A 15,656-nucleotide genomic window follows, 5' to 3' on the forward strand; every position below is an offset into this window, starting at 1 on the left:
TATACATAAAATAAAAGAAAAATTTAAAACCCTAAAATAATTCAAAATAGAGAAAGAGAATCTCAATTACAGAGAAACCTGTTCCTCTATTTCATTGGTTCTCAACCCTAGAAGCTTGCTAGGAGAGAGATACAGAAATCTGTATTTCTAAAAATTATCCATGGATTTAAAAAATGTGGTGTGTGTGTGTGTGTGTGTGTGTGTGCCTGTGCATGCAGCATGCAAATTTAGAGTCCATAGGCATATGTCCAGTATGTTTTTGTATCACCTTCCAGCTTATTTTTAACTAGTTAATTCTTTAACAATTTCTTACATTTATAAAATACATTCTGAATACATTCATTCCTCCATCCTGTTTCTTCTTCTTCTTCTTTTCCTCCTCCTCCTCCTCCTCCTCCTTCTTCTTTTCCTCCTCCTCCTCCTCCTCCTCCTCCTCCTCCTTTTTCTTCTTCTTCTTCTTCTTCTTCTTCTTCTTCTTCTTCTTCTTCTTCTTCTTCTTCTTCTTCTTCTTCTTCTTCTTCTTCTTCTTCTTCTTCTTCTTCTTCTTCTTCTTTTCCTCCTCCTCCTCCTCCTTCTCCTCCTCCTTCTTCTTCTTCTTTTCCTCCTCCTCCTCCTCCTCCTCCTCCTTCTTCTTCTTTTCCTCCCCCTCCTCCTCCTCCTCCTCCTCGTCCTCGTCCTCGTCCTCGTCCTCCTCGTCCTCCTCGTCCTCCTCGTCCTCCTCGTCCTCCTCGTCCTCCTCGTCCTCGTCCTCGTCCTCCTCCTCCTCCTCCTCCTCCTCCTCCTCCTCCTTCTTCTTCTTCTTCTTCTTCTTTTCCTCCTCCTCCTCCTGCTCCTCCTCCTCCTTCCACCCCTCCTTTATTTTTTGGTACAGGGCCTCTTAATGAATCTGAAGTTTATGATTTTGGATAGACAGACTGGTCACTGAGCTTCTGGATCCTGCCTGTTTCTTTCAAAGAAAGTGCTCTTACTTGCTACATCATCTCCCTACCCCGCTTCTCTCTGAATTTGCATTTTCAAGAGGTTAGAGACTAATACATTATCCATAGTATTTTCTCCCTCCCATGTGAAAAATATTAACTGATGGTCTAAATCCCCCAATAAAATAACACAGGCTAGTAGATTGGATTAGAAAACCAGACCCACATCTCCAAGAAACACCTTCCCATCAAAGATAGACATTGCCTCTGGGTAAGAGGATGGAAAAAGGCATTCTAGACAAATGAACCCAGGAAGCAAGTAGGTGTAGTCATTTTAATAGCCAATCCCTATGCTTTTTCATGCTTGTAGGCTAACTTTGAGGGGAGCCATCCAGTGAATGGAGTAAAACAAATACTCATTGCACTTTATTTCACAACTAATTGCCGATTGCCAGACATCGTTTACGTGTCTTCTCACAGACACATTTTCATCATGATGAGCTTTTGTTTCACAGTCTTTAGTGGAACATCCCCCAAAATATTGCCAAGTTGATCCTCCTGGGGAAGGGATCCCAATGTCTGTATGAATTTATGTTTAAATTTGTCTCATGCCCCAGTAGCCTAGTTACAATTACAACATTATCTGTAGTTTGATGCACAGCCAAAGATCTCAGTCCCATGCTCACTTCCTTCCATTGTCCTCCATGGTCACTTTGCCTGGTGCTGAGTTCTTCAGTTTAGAGAGTTTGCCATCACATGCTGTGGTTCACAGGTGTATCTAGATCTGGACCAGTCCTTTAGATTTCCAAAGTCACTGTTGTTAATGGGGCAGGAGCCCTGAGTCATGCCTAGAGTTATGCTTTATATTCCCAACTTTGGCTTTTACTGAACTGTAAGTTCATTAGAATTGCATTCATCCCATCCAGACCCTAACCTCATAAGCTATCTATCACTTTAACTTGTATTACTTAAGTTGTAATACTATAATACTTCCTTCTCTGTCAGAACCTATCATGTCAAACTTGATAGCATTGACTTTGATCCTGTGAATAAGTTAGCCTGATTTCTTTCTCTGTGTCTAACCCAGCTAGTTAATGAATGAAATGCCATTAAGCAAACTTGTGTGATATAGTTATATAAACTATTAATTGACTTAATCATATGGTCTTTATTTCATGGACGGGGTGACATGAAGGAATGTGCAATGTCCTAGAGAAGTTACAGAGTGAGTTATTTAGAGATTATTTACGTTTGAGCCTTGATAGGAGGCATGTCAGGTATGTAACATTGAACTAACTTAATGTTAATATTTTGTACAATTCACACTATTAATTTTTGATGACCCACTTAAAATAGAAACACAGTTGCTACTTAAAAGTCAGAAGTAATAATTATTTCTTTGTAATGAGATGGTAATTTTAATTGAATTTAGAGAAAAGATTTGACACCCTTAGTCATCCATGAATGAATGATTTTTAAAAATAGTAAAATATAACCAAATGGTCTTACTCAGATTAAGCAGAGCAGGAGAGAAAGTTTGGTGGGAAAAGGCCCTTACTGTCAACCTTGATGACCTGAGTTGGATCACAAAGACCTATGTGGAAGTGAGAGAGAATGTACCCCTATAAGTTATTCTCTGACCTCCGTATATGGCTTGACTCTTAAACATATGCTCAAGACTCTCATTCCCACCTCACCTGTCTCTCTGTCTTTCTCTCTCTCTGTTTCTCTCTTCCCTCTCTCTCTCTCTCTCTCTCTCTCTCTCTCTCACACACACACACACACACTGAATAAATGTAATGAAAATATTAAATTTCAAGTTCTCTTTGAGTTCGACACTTCTCTTTAGTTTCTGTGTAAGATGATCCTTGCTCTAACTAGCTAACTTCAGTGGATCTCAGATTCTTTCCTACTCATCATTTCATCACATGTGTGTTACTGTGCTGCCCTCAAACAACTCAATTTGGAATTTTAGAAATACTTTGGTAGCTGATTCTTACTTCTCATTATTCAGAATACTCATAAAACCATGCATTAATCACTTGTTATTAATTCCTATGACTAACAGGTAAACGTGGTTTGTTTGCCCCGCTGGCATCATTCAAAGGGAGGCCACAAAACTTATTATTATTTCCCCTGAAACAACTTAACAAATAATATAAGAACCCAGGAACAATAATGAGCATAGGGCTAAATGTGCATTTTAGGCAAAATAAAATATTAGTACAAATTACCAGTGGCCTATTTTATTTTGTGAATATTGCTTCCTGAAGCCATTTGAGGAAAAACACCAAAATTGCCACAGCAAAGAGATATTAAATAAACATATGCAGCCAATGGCAATACACTTTTTTATATAATTTAAACTTTACTCAGATTATACTATATTATATTATAATGTTATGTTATGTTACATTATATTATATTATACTGTACTATACTATACTATACTATACTATACTATACTATACTATACTATACTATACTACATGGAAGGAAGAACCAAACCGTCCCAAAGTGAGAGTGTTAATACATTCTTTAGCACTATAGAGAGGCTGTGTTGTAGGATGAAAACATACAGATAGAGTCTTCTGCATGTACCATCTACATCAATGTCAGGCTAGGAAGAAGTAGGTTACCAGAGCCTTCTGATGTAGTGAAGTCTGGCTTTGTACAATGGGCATAGGTGATTTTTCTCCTGCAGCTGCTAAAGCTTCCTAGGTTTACAGTCTCTATTTAGATCGACACCATTCTGTAGCCTCATACATCATACTTGAGGTAATGGACATAAGTTAATCTTGTAACTTTGCTAGACCACACTGACAATTAGTACAGAAGAGAGGTAGAATCCAAACCCAATGTTAGGTTTACACAAAAACTTTTTTTGCAATTGTAACATATTTTTCCCATCCTAGGACATAGATAATGTACCAGGAAATATCTGTTGGAAGCTAGGAGAAAGCTATTAGATGCCTAGACTGCATTTTATGATGGTGAGATGCTTTTTTTTTTAAAATAAGGAATCTCATTGCACCTAGGTTATATACTCTAAGTTAATATTTAGAATCTTTACCATTAACACATGACGGTGAAACTGAAATATTTTCCCTTTGATCTAAAACTCCTTAAGATCATAAACACATACTGTGTACATTAATGCCTGTCACATCATACTGGCATTTACCCTCAATAAATTCAACCACAATTATCACAAACTACATAGTCTTCCTATTATTCTAGGTACTGGGTTCATTACTATGTAACTGTAGACACAATTCAAGCAGATTCACTTTTATTGAGTTTCATTTCAATGTAAGTGTCACATACAATTACATCTAGTATAGAATTTTAACAAATATTTTTATTTATGTGTATACGTGTGTGCATGCATGCACATGAGCATGTGTACACATATGTACATGCTATCAGTAGGTACATCGATGTCAGAGGACAATCTTTTTAAGATTCTGTTTCCTTCTATTTCATGGTAGTCTTGGGATCAAACTCAGGTTGTCAAGTTTGGTGGCAATGACTTTGCCTGATGAGCCATCTTGTCAGAACAAGATTCATGTTGTGTGAGGCATGGCATACATTGATGTGTTAGAAAATACATTCTGAGAATTTTAAGGATTAATATTTAAGAAAATATATAAATCCTCCAAATTATCCTTCCAGATCTTAAATTTAAATTTACTTCCAGAATTACAGTCATTGATACGCGTTATTTTTTCAAAGTGAGCACTTCCAGTCTTGATCTGAATAACTCTCAGCCCTTCCTGATGTTTCCAGCTAAACTACGTTATTCCATTAGACTTTCCTGAAGGATCTTTTGTGTTTCTTTTCCAGCATTATGAAATGTATTTGCAAGCAACTTCTCACATGTGTGATTATTAGTATTATATTGACCCACTCTTTAGTCTATAAACTCCATGAATATATACCATGCCTATTTGCTTATCGAATAGGACCTCAGAAACTCTGGGTCTCAAGCTTAAACAAAAATGTTTAACAATTACTTGTAATAAACCAAGAGTGAATGGATTGGCATAGAAATTTAAAATAGTGAAAAAAAATCTTATAGTCTTGTTTAGCAAGACAAGGATACTTCATGTTAAAGAATATATATGTGAATAAGGCATGTAGTTATATTTCAATCTTTTAAAACTGTTGGCATAAATATATTTTTGATTATTGAGAAATTAGTTATAGGCAGATGGAATGGCTCATATTAGTATCCTTGTCACTGGCTGACCCCTTTGTTGTATCCTCTGGTAAATACTTTCTAAATCATCTCTATTAAGAAAGACATATTTTCGTTTTATAGCAGTCATACTAATAGTCAATTTTTTAATTAGAGGGAAGTGATCATTTATGCTAATAAACCAAAATTATCATCTTATTATTAGTTGGTTATGATTATACTCCATGTAAGAGGGAGAAAGTCAGTGTACTAGCATGGCTTCAAAGCTCATCCAGAATGATAAAATATACAAATATACTACAGAAGAACTTGATGAATTATTAAAAAAAAAATAAGCTTTTAAAGTGATTTAATTCAATCTGTCAGTTCGCTTACTCCCCTCGAATTAAGGTACAGAATAAATGTTCTAAAGCAAATACTGTGCATCAGTTAATCACTAGATGTTTTAAGGACACCCTCAGCAGATAGACAAATGAAAGAGATGGCCAAAGGAAAGAAATGAACCCGAGGCTCTGTGCCGGAGAATACTGGCAGAGATTGTCTCATAGGAGTAGCCTTTACTTTCGTAGTTCCTTGTGGAATATACATTCGCAGATTCAGAACCATAAAATTTTGCAATGTGCTCTTGATGGCAACACAGATTTTCCTTTTTCTTTGAGGCATGATTCTGGAACTGCATGGCGAGTTTTATTCTTTGTTTAGCAAGACAAGGACACTTTATGTTAAAGGATATATATGTGCATGATAATGGATGTTTCAGTTGAAGGTTTTATGTTTTCATTTTCATATATATGTTGCCTCTAGTGTCCAAGCATAATAGAAATAAACAATACAGAGCTTTAGTCTAGACATTCTGTCAAGAAAACCATCATTCTTTGTTAGAAAATTACGGTCCCCAGCACTCCAGCACTTTAAAACCTGTGATTTTGGAGAGTGAGCCAAGGCATTTTTTTTCCTAGTGGGAAGACTGCAGCAGCAGGATTCATAACTCAACGAGACAGTAGCTTCCCTGGAAAGCATCAGTGCCTCTTTACCTAGGTACTGATGCTTTCTTCTGAGAATGGAGAGCCCCTTCATTTCCTCACCTCAAACTTTGACATCAGTTGAAATACACACATTCATCTCCTAGCTTTCCCTGGGAACATTGTTTTCCCACCATCTCAGAGCTGCTTCGGCTGTTTAAGATGCTCCCTGCAGAGGAGCCCTTTTTGGATGCTGTAGAAACTTTGGGAGGTGCCTCTGCCAGCTGGAGACTGCGCACCTGTGTGGGGAAGGTGGAGCTCAAAAGTAGGGCAGGAGCAATGTCTGGGGCATCAGTGGTGCTGAAAAAGACACTGCAGAATTGTGTGAATCATTTGTGTGTGTGTGTGTGTGTGTTTATGTATGCATGTGCGTGTATGTGTTTGTATGTATTTCAAACTCTCAAATCCAGCTTAGTGTAAAAGCACCAAACTTAGACTGATTATTCATTTGAGGAAATTATGTTTAGCTACATTTTCCACTTTTCAATATTATAATCTAGTACATATGAAGCCCGTACAATTTAGAAAGCATGGACTTTGATAAGCTGTCGTACCCCCTTGTCTCTGCAAAGGTATTTCTCAGGTGTAGACAAAGGTATTTCCAGGCATGTTCAATCCCTTCATCTGCCCATTACTCCAGTTACCAGGTCATAGGGATGGTGATGATGGTACCTCCTCAAGGTGTCAGGAGTGTTCATGGTGGTACCTGTTCCACTCACGTCACAGAGGTCATGGTATTAATTAATATTTCTCAGCACTACTTAGTATTCACATTTTCATTAAAAAAAGCTGATACAGCTTTTCAAGGTGTCTGTTATTCCTGGAGAATAATTTATGATCTAAAAAAGTTTTCTCTTTTTAAAGTTTGGGTACTACTGAAATAGAAAAAGAAGTATTAGCTAGAAGAACTGGTTGTCTGTAACTCAGAGCTGCTCGTGTGGATTGATGGTTTGTCTGACGACATCACCTTCACTTTCAGCAATCCTTCCCCACTTCCTCATTCCTCATTCTTCGTCTATTTTTAACCCCATGTACATATTTTATATTGTACTCATAGATTGATTTTTTTTATTTCGTTTACTAAAATATAAGTGCTATGCTGGCATTTTCCTACTGCTGTCTGATGTTCCTCCTATAGCACCAGTTACATGAAAACATTTGATAATTGCTTGATAAATGAATGAAAGAAAAATGTGTCTCTGATTAAGTGTCCTTCGTGAATACTACATTTTCATTTGATTCAGTGCCATGTGCATCGCCTTTTGGATTAATATGTCACATATGGACTGCAGTAGTTTCTAGAGTCTTTGAGAATAAATCCTGCTACAAGCTGGATGTTTAGCCCTGAGCTGGTTTCATAATAATTCAAATTCTTTATTTTCTTTCCCCCAGAATAAAGAGAATAAATTGCCCATTTGGTTAAACCAAATGTACATATGAAGTCCTTAAAGAATTCTGGTACACAGTCTGCCCTTACATCCCATTTGTGCTTTCATTAAGTCAATTTGCAAAAAGAATAATATTCTACATGCTCTCCCTGACTAAATGAAATAGAGTTATGGAAATTATGTAGAAATTATTAAGAAATGTTTTGCCTCAATCATCAGATTCATTTTGCTCAGGGCATATATAAGTATACATTATTAATATAATTTACTCTTTGTGAAGTAGCAGGACATTAGTTATATTTATTGAACAAGCCCAAACGAAATCAAACTGTAGTGTAAACATCGCAAAGGTCAAGCTGAATTCTGAATTCTCAACTGCCATTTCCTCAGTCTGTGACCCTGGATAACTCAATTAAAGTCTCGTGCATGGGTAAAAATCAAATCTCCACGAGTAGTCGAATATTAAGCACAGCGCTAAGTTTAGAACATACCAAGTTGAAAGAAAAGTAAGCTTTAAACTATGTATTGCAATGAAATCTGGAAAATGGTGTTTATGAAAGAATTGTATCAATGTATACAAAGTTAAATGAGAAGCAAGATTCTACTTTATTTTTCATTTCAAATTTAAGCCTAAGTTGGCAAATTAGAAAACAGACCCATGAAGAACTTTCTTTTTTTTAAAAGAAAATTGAAATACGGTAAATATTGATATGTAGGAAACCAGTTCACCGGGCATAGGGCTTCCTTTGTGTTGTTAATGCCTATTAGTAGTGTCACAAATGTCAGGGTGTGTTTGTTAAGTAAGATTGTTACAACTTCTTTCTCTTTTCCTTGGCTCTTTGAAACAAAGTCTTATTATGTGGCCTGGGCCATCCTTGAATTCATGACAATTTTAGATCTTCAGTATCCTGATTTCTAGGATCATACATGTACAGTACCACCGTTTCTGGCTACTGAAAATAAGCAGTGTGATGACCCTGAAATGTAACCTTAAAGCTCTCTGTGTGTTCAGATTAGGGATCATAAGGTCTTAAGATCACCATCTTGGTTTTGAAATGACAAATATTTTACTACTGCCCTCTGTACACTGGTTCAATTAACTGCATCTATTTTTGAAACCGCAGAGTATTTTGTTCTCCCTTCTAAGAAGGACTGAAACATTCACATTTTAGTCTGCTTTCTTCTTGGGCTTCACATGATTTGTGAAATTTTTCTTAGGTATTCCAAGTTTTTGGGCTAATATCCACTTATCAGTGAGTGCATACCATGTGTGTTCTTTTGTGACTGGGTTACCTCACTCAGGATGATACTTTCTTGTTCCATCGATTTGCTTAAGAATTTCATGTAATCATTGTTTTCGATAGCAGAGTAGTACTCCATTGTATAAATGTACTACATTTTCTGTATCCATTCCTCTGTTGAAGGACATCTGGGTTCTTTCCAGCTTCTGGCTATCATAAATAACTTTCTGGCTACTACGAACATAGTAGAGCATGTGTCCTTGTTATATGTTGGAGCATCTTTTGGGTGTATTCCCAGGAGTCATATACCTGGGTCATGAGGTAGTGTACTACTTCCAATTTTCTGACAATGCCATCCTCTGCTACATATGTGGCAGGAGTCATGGGTCCCTCCATGTATACTCTTTGGTTGGTGGGTCAGTCCCTGGGAGCTTTGGTGAGGTCTGGTTGGTTGATACTGTTGTTCTTCCAATGGTGTAGCAACCCCTCCAGCTCCTCCAATCTTTTCTCTAACTCCTTCATTGGGGTCCCCTTTTTCAGTCCAATGGTTGGCTGTGGGCATCCACCTTTGTATTTGTCAGGCTCTGGCACAGCCTGTTAGGAGCCCTGTTAGCATGCACTTCTTGGCATCCCCAATAGTGTCTGGGTTTGGTGACTGTATATGTGACAATGGATCCCCAGGTGGGGAAGTCTCTGAATGACGTTTTCTTCAGTCCCCACTCCATTCTTTGCCTCTGTATTTTCTCCCATGAGTATTTTGTTCTCCATTCTAAGAAGGAATAGGAAGAAAAGCCCTTGGTCCTGTGAAAACTCATTTCCCCATTGTAGGGGAATGCCAGAGTATTGAGGTGGGAGTGGGTTCGTAGGAGTAGGAGCATCCTCATAGAAGCAGGGGGAGGGAGGAAGGAGTATGGGAGAGGGGGGAAAGGGGTTAACATTTGAAATGTCAGTACATAAAATAACCAAGAAAAAGAAAATTAAAAAAAAAGAAAACACAGGGGGTCTCAAGTTTTTTTTTTTTCCACAATGAGAAGTAGGCGCCTCCCTCAAAAAGCCCATATCTGTTTTCAAACATTTGCCACTAGGACAAAATTTGTTTATTACTTGCAGAAGAAAAGATATGTTAAATATTACAAAGGTTGGAAATACAAAGGAAACAGCCAACGGTTCTGACTGGAAATGAGGATGGCAGCTGACTCACTTAGTGACCGTTCGTTGGTACTTAGGGAGCTCCTGCAGCAGGCTCGCTGTCAGAAAACACTGGAAACGGAACTGTGGGATAGGAATTACATTTTCTTCACTAGGTTTTCATGTCACTTAAACTCCCCAAGACTCCATTTTACTCTTCTATATGTAAAGTAATGATCCCAACCTCACCCACTCATCAAAGAAACATGAATGAGAAGGAATAGGTCAGATCAGCCAAGCTTGAAAGGTTACGTGTTGCTTCTGAAAAACAGAAGGTTGATGTGGTTTCAGTCTAATAAAAATAATTTAACCAGATACAACTCCTGGTTATGGACGTATCAGCTGCACTATTTGAGGGGGTGGTGGTGGTGGTGGTGGTGGTGGTGGTGGTGGTGGTGGTGGTGGTGGTGGTATAGAAAACATTGTGGAGTTAATAGTTTCCAGTATTTGGGGGCTTAATAGAATTCCTATTAGTAAGGGTGTGGCAGTGCAGCATCCCACTCAGACTGCCCTGTTCGTTTTCGTAGCCATCTTCCAGAACCTATAAAAGAACAGGCTTGTTCTGTTCTATTTTGGTGTCTTGAGAACCTAGACTGTGGTAATGTAGGTGTGGCCAGCAAAACCCAGGGTGTGGGGTAGCTATTCCTGTGAGCCCTTTGTTTATGGCGTATCGCAAGGAATTAGAAGACTTGTTCTCAGGGAAGTCATGAGGAGGCATTGTGACTGAGACGTGGTAACACGGAAGGAAGGGTGTTCCTGTTGAATTATTTCTTCAGTCTATTTTTGAGAATAAAATCATACCTTCCTTTCCCACATCCTCACCAAAGTGACTCTGTTCACCATAAACTTTTTGTTCTAAAATGATATTTCAAAAGAGAGGCACATTTCCTTCCTTTTATTGAAGACTTAGTAAATCATACAAGGCAGATCTTTAAAGGCAGTTCAAACATCATTTTTACCCCTAAAGCCCAAGCTTTTAAAATGCACTTGATTGAGTAAACATTTATGCTTTTATTTTTCGTGCCATTTATGTGTAGTCACAAACCACTAACTGAAATGATGTTTTTTTCTCCCCCCAGACCCCCACCCTTTTCAGTGTACAAACTCGACTGTGGGAATAAATTGAACATTTCTGGAAGCCATTTTAACTTCATCAGGCCAATAAAAGCTCATCCAAGAAAACATTATTGAACTTTCAGTCAATGCCCATTTATTTTTCAAACCCACATTGGCATCTTACAGAACAACTTCCTTTACTTTATCCTAGGATTTCAGTGTTCTTGTGCAAAGCTATTAGTCTTCATATCCCATTAAGGAGCAGGCATTCATTGGAGTAACTACAGTGTTACAAACATCCAGCTCTCCTAGTCTTTGGTTGGTTTCTGTCTTCCCCAAGAAAGTGTTACACAAACGATTGACTCTTGAGACAATGCCATAGCCTAGAATTGCTTTGTTGAAAGAAGGAAAATTTCTGATGTTATTTGGTCATTGATAATATTCTCTGAGTAGTGCACTGAATGCTTGAATACGCTAGATGGTTTGTGCACTGAGATCACACATGTACCGCTCCCTCTAAATCTGCCAGTTTGTTTAGCTGCATTGTGTGAACTGGTTAGATATTGGGTTGAGTTAATTCTATTTACAACATTCTTATTTTCTTTTTCATGCTTCGTATGACTTAGAATCAGTTATCCTATTACAATGATATAACATTTTACCATTATCAAACTGAGGTCAAGAAAATAAAATAATCTTGTATCAAAAAATCTGTCCTCACTTTTTGTGATGACTTTTTATGGACCCCAGGGTTTGACTGTATAGTCAGCCATAAGTTGCTTGTCCAACAAAAGGCTGAGATCTGCCTCAGTCTTTTCAGCAAGAAAGAATGATTCTGCTGATGTGTTCATGAATGTTACTCTTTCTTAGGTTGTTGCCATGGAACAAATATGGTTGCTTCTCCTTCTAGCAATTAGAGTGTTTCCAGGGTCTGCTCAGTTCAACAGTTACAACTGTGATGCCAACCTCCACAGCAGATTTCCTGGTGAGTCTGACCTTCGTCTTCTGTCTAATTACTTCTGCAAAGGACAGTTATATGCAAATAGTCAATCATCTAGATACATATAGAAAGTGAGCAAATGGAAGATCAAAACATATTTCTCTGGAATTTTAATTTATATATATATCAATATACAAAATGGTCATCAGAGTTAATAATATCATAATGACTGCTCCCAAAGGTGAAACAATATTGGCCAGTGGGCAATAGATTTTGAGTCTAATTTCTTTCAAAATATTTGCCTAATCGATGACTTATTTTTTTCAACTTAATTAATTCAGACTTTTAAAATTGTGTTTACATGTGGATTTATTTATGTGGGAGTCATATTTAATGAAATAATTGTGGAATCTAGTGTGATACTTCAAAAATACTGTTTCAATGAAATGTGTGTCACCATCAAAGTTGCACAGGTCAACTTTTGAAAGAATTTCACAGGAACCTATCAATATAACAGTTGTGAAATTTTAGCCATATTAGTGGCTAAATCACACAGGTTAATAAACCAGCACTTAATAAGGAGGTAATCTATACTTAATACAAGTATCATTATCCGTTTGTTAGAATTGCATGATCTGCACTCTATATTTAAAAAGTTAAGATCAGAGAATCAGAAAATGTATTTTCAAGACCATCATGTGAAGTGCAAGATTCTGCATTCTTCATACTTTCCAAACTCCCATTTTTGGAAGCTATGAGAGTAATAAACTGGAATAGAGCGTTCAGTAGATGGTTTCATTTGTTGAAGTGGTAGTTTTGCATCAGAATCAAGACTGGAGTGTGGCCAAATGGTTTCATAAACTCAGATCTATTGCCTGGGCTTCTCTTCTCTGAGGTAAAATCATTGTGGCAAATGCTAAAAGGTGAATCTGCAGAGTGTGTGAAGGTGAAGCTTTAATAGCATTGAGTGTCATAAACAAATTCTCCTTTAAAAATCACCTTTAGAATGGGTCACTTCAAACATACACATAAGTAAGATTAATTAAAAAATATTCATCCTCAAATTGGTCATACAGATTTATTTACTCTGCACATTTATAATTTTGCTCCATCTTTTATCCCACTCCTTTTCTGAACTATTTAAAAGTAAACTTATTTTTCGTGCTCTGGTATGCATAGCTAATAGAAATAACTTTAAAAATCATTAAACTTCATTCACAGAACTAACACACTTATTAATTCCTTGATATGCTTTAATGCCCAGCCAAGCTGCCTCTAATTTGGCCATTTGTTCTATACCTTAGAATCTATAGGATCCTGACACTCTGGATTCAGCTGAGTGCAAGTCAGAGTGCTGTCAGCATGCTCTTCCTGCACACCCTGAGAACTAATTAAAGCTGCAGCTTTGAGCAAATTATGTTCAGTTGTTTTGGCATGAATGTTCTCTGTTATACTATGTAAGAGAAATGTTCTTACTTTATTTTGTAGGCAGAAAAAGGACACTACATCTTTTTAAATATGTTTTTTAATAGGTGTTAATGTGGTCTACTTTGTTTCATGAAGACATGTTTGAAAAAGTCAAGTTAGAAAAGACTACGGGCAGAGAGAAAGATTATGAAGCTACCGGCAGTGGGAGTAATAGAAGGAGACATCTTTGTTAAGAGAAATGTTTGTGTTGGACTCAGTGGAGCATAAGATTGATTTGATTTGGGAAGGAAAGGGAAGGCTGGATGGTGTTTTGCCCGCAGGCAACTGGTGTTGATACTGTTAACTAATGTGGAAAATAAAAACACTGTGTGATTTGAAAAGAGAGTTGCAGTTTGGACATAATGGGTTAGGAAACTTTCTGGAGAATGGGGAGTGGCATTGTCTGTCTCCTAGCAGGAAGTTCAGACCCAGGTCTGAGAAGGGAGTTACAAGTGAAGGTGGGCAGCTATATAATAACGGAATATTTGCTTCAAGTGTGAAGAAGAAATGGGGGTGAGCATAAATATGACAGCTTTTTTTTTTTAAGGCTACTGTTAAGATTGTCTTTAAGATGAAGGAAAAAGAAGAGTAGCCTATGATAGAAATGTAAGAAAGAGTGTTTTTGGATACTGAGCCCTGAGCTCTCACAATGAAAAGTCCTCAGAGAAATACTAAGGAGGAAATGGGTAACACAACAGGGAAAGAGAATATAGAATGTTACAGACAGGGGCTGCAATCCTGTGAATGTAAGAACTGTTTTTATTTATTCATTGATTAGAGAAGGAAAAATAAAGGCACAAACAGAGAAGGGGAGAGGCACAGTTTGTGTTCCCCAAATCAGGCAATGAGAGGTAGCCTTTGTGAGACCTAAGAGACTAGAGGGCTTGGTATGGTAGTCTGGACAGGCCTATGTGGGTAGGTTAGGGGGTAGGCTCACTTCTTTAATAGATTGTTCAGCAGGGTTAATCTAACTGATGTAATTCTATGTTCTTCCTCTCCCTCCTCCTCCTCCTAATTTCTTCTTCCATGCGTATATATTTTCTCTTTTCATTTTTTATGAAGTAATATTCATACATCATATTCTGATCATGGTTGTTCCTTCCCCAACTCCTCCCAGATCATTCCCAAAGTCCCACTCACGCAACTCTGCACCCTTTCTATCTAAGTGGAATAAAATGTGTTGACTGGCCATAAAGTAATTAGGACTGCAAAAGATTTTATTTATTCTATGCTATAAAATGACGAACTATGTTAACACATTCATTCTTAATGGTTAATAGCATATACTGACAATTGACAACAAAACTAGTTCAAGTTGTGGTTAGAGCCATTACCTCACCCTAAGCACCAAAATCTGTATTTATGCAAGACAAATGAACCTAATGTAGGTTTATGATTAAGAATAACTGACCACGTGATTTTGCTTTCTTCCAGAGTCCATTATCCCATTAAAAGGACAATCATGTGTTGAGAAATTGTTATCGAAAATAGAATCTCCTCGTCTAAAACTCCTATGTGTCTGTATAGTAAAGAAGAAAACACTTTTGGCATTGAATAAGCGTTAATCTCAGCATGTCATGTGTACCGTGTCAAAGGCGTGCAGAGTGCAAAGACTAAAGAATTTCTGCACTTTTAACCTAGTCAAGTGAAACAACCATAGCGTATGTTTTTAGGAGAATGACTGTCATTTGCATAAGACTGTGACAGTACCACTAGTCATGTATCCTAACTTTGCCTGGCAATTGTCTGCTTGTGTTAACTTATAAGGTTGATTCAGAGGAAAATTTATCTTCTCATATTTTTTATAACAGGAGAATCCTTGTCATTTGAAGCAAACTTTGAACTAAAAGTAAACATCTCTCTTTTCACAGTGTCTAGAAGACAGGGATGGCTCTCTCTCTCTCTCTCTCTCTCTCTCTCTCTCTCTCTCTCTCTCTCTCTCTCTCTCTCCCTTCATTACATAAAGTTATCACTGGTCATAAGGGTTAACCTCATGCTATCTCCTTTTTCCCAGGAGAACAGAAAATACGATTCTAAGTCATTTAAAGTAAAGCCTCTGAAAAGAGGGAGGAAGATTTTCAACGGAGAGAACTGATTAAAGTTCTTGTTTCAGTCATGCTAACACTGTCATGGGTGATAGATGCCAGAACTTTCCAAATGTATATACTTCTATACAGTCATCCACACACACCCATGGTTAAAATTTAAAATTTGTATTAAAGGAATAAAACCTACT

The 15,656-nt window shown here is 37.4% G+C and overlaps 1 protein-coding gene across 1 annotated transcript in view; it reads left to right on the plus strand.

Annotated features, from left to right (window-relative positions):
* Window positions 1–15,656, plus strand: part of Zpld1 (zona pellucida-like domain containing 1) — a 59,701-nt gene that overhangs the window by 6,206 nt on the left and 37,839 nt on the right. The window contains exon 3 of the mRNA XM_039088739.2: window positions 11,884–11,998. Coding sequence (XP_038944667.1) covers window positions 11,893–11,998 — 106 coding nt within the window. The 5' untranslated portion in view covers window positions 11,884–11,892. The remainder of the gene's footprint in view (window positions 1–11,883; window positions 11,999–15,656) is intronic.

This window comes from Rattus norvegicus, chromosome 11 (assembly GCF_036323735.1).
Source record: "Rattus norvegicus strain BN/NHsdMcwi chromosome 11, GRCr8, whole genome shotgun sequence".
Classification (NCBI taxonomy): Eukaryota; Metazoa; Chordata; class Mammalia; order Rodentia; family Muridae; genus Rattus; species Rattus norvegicus.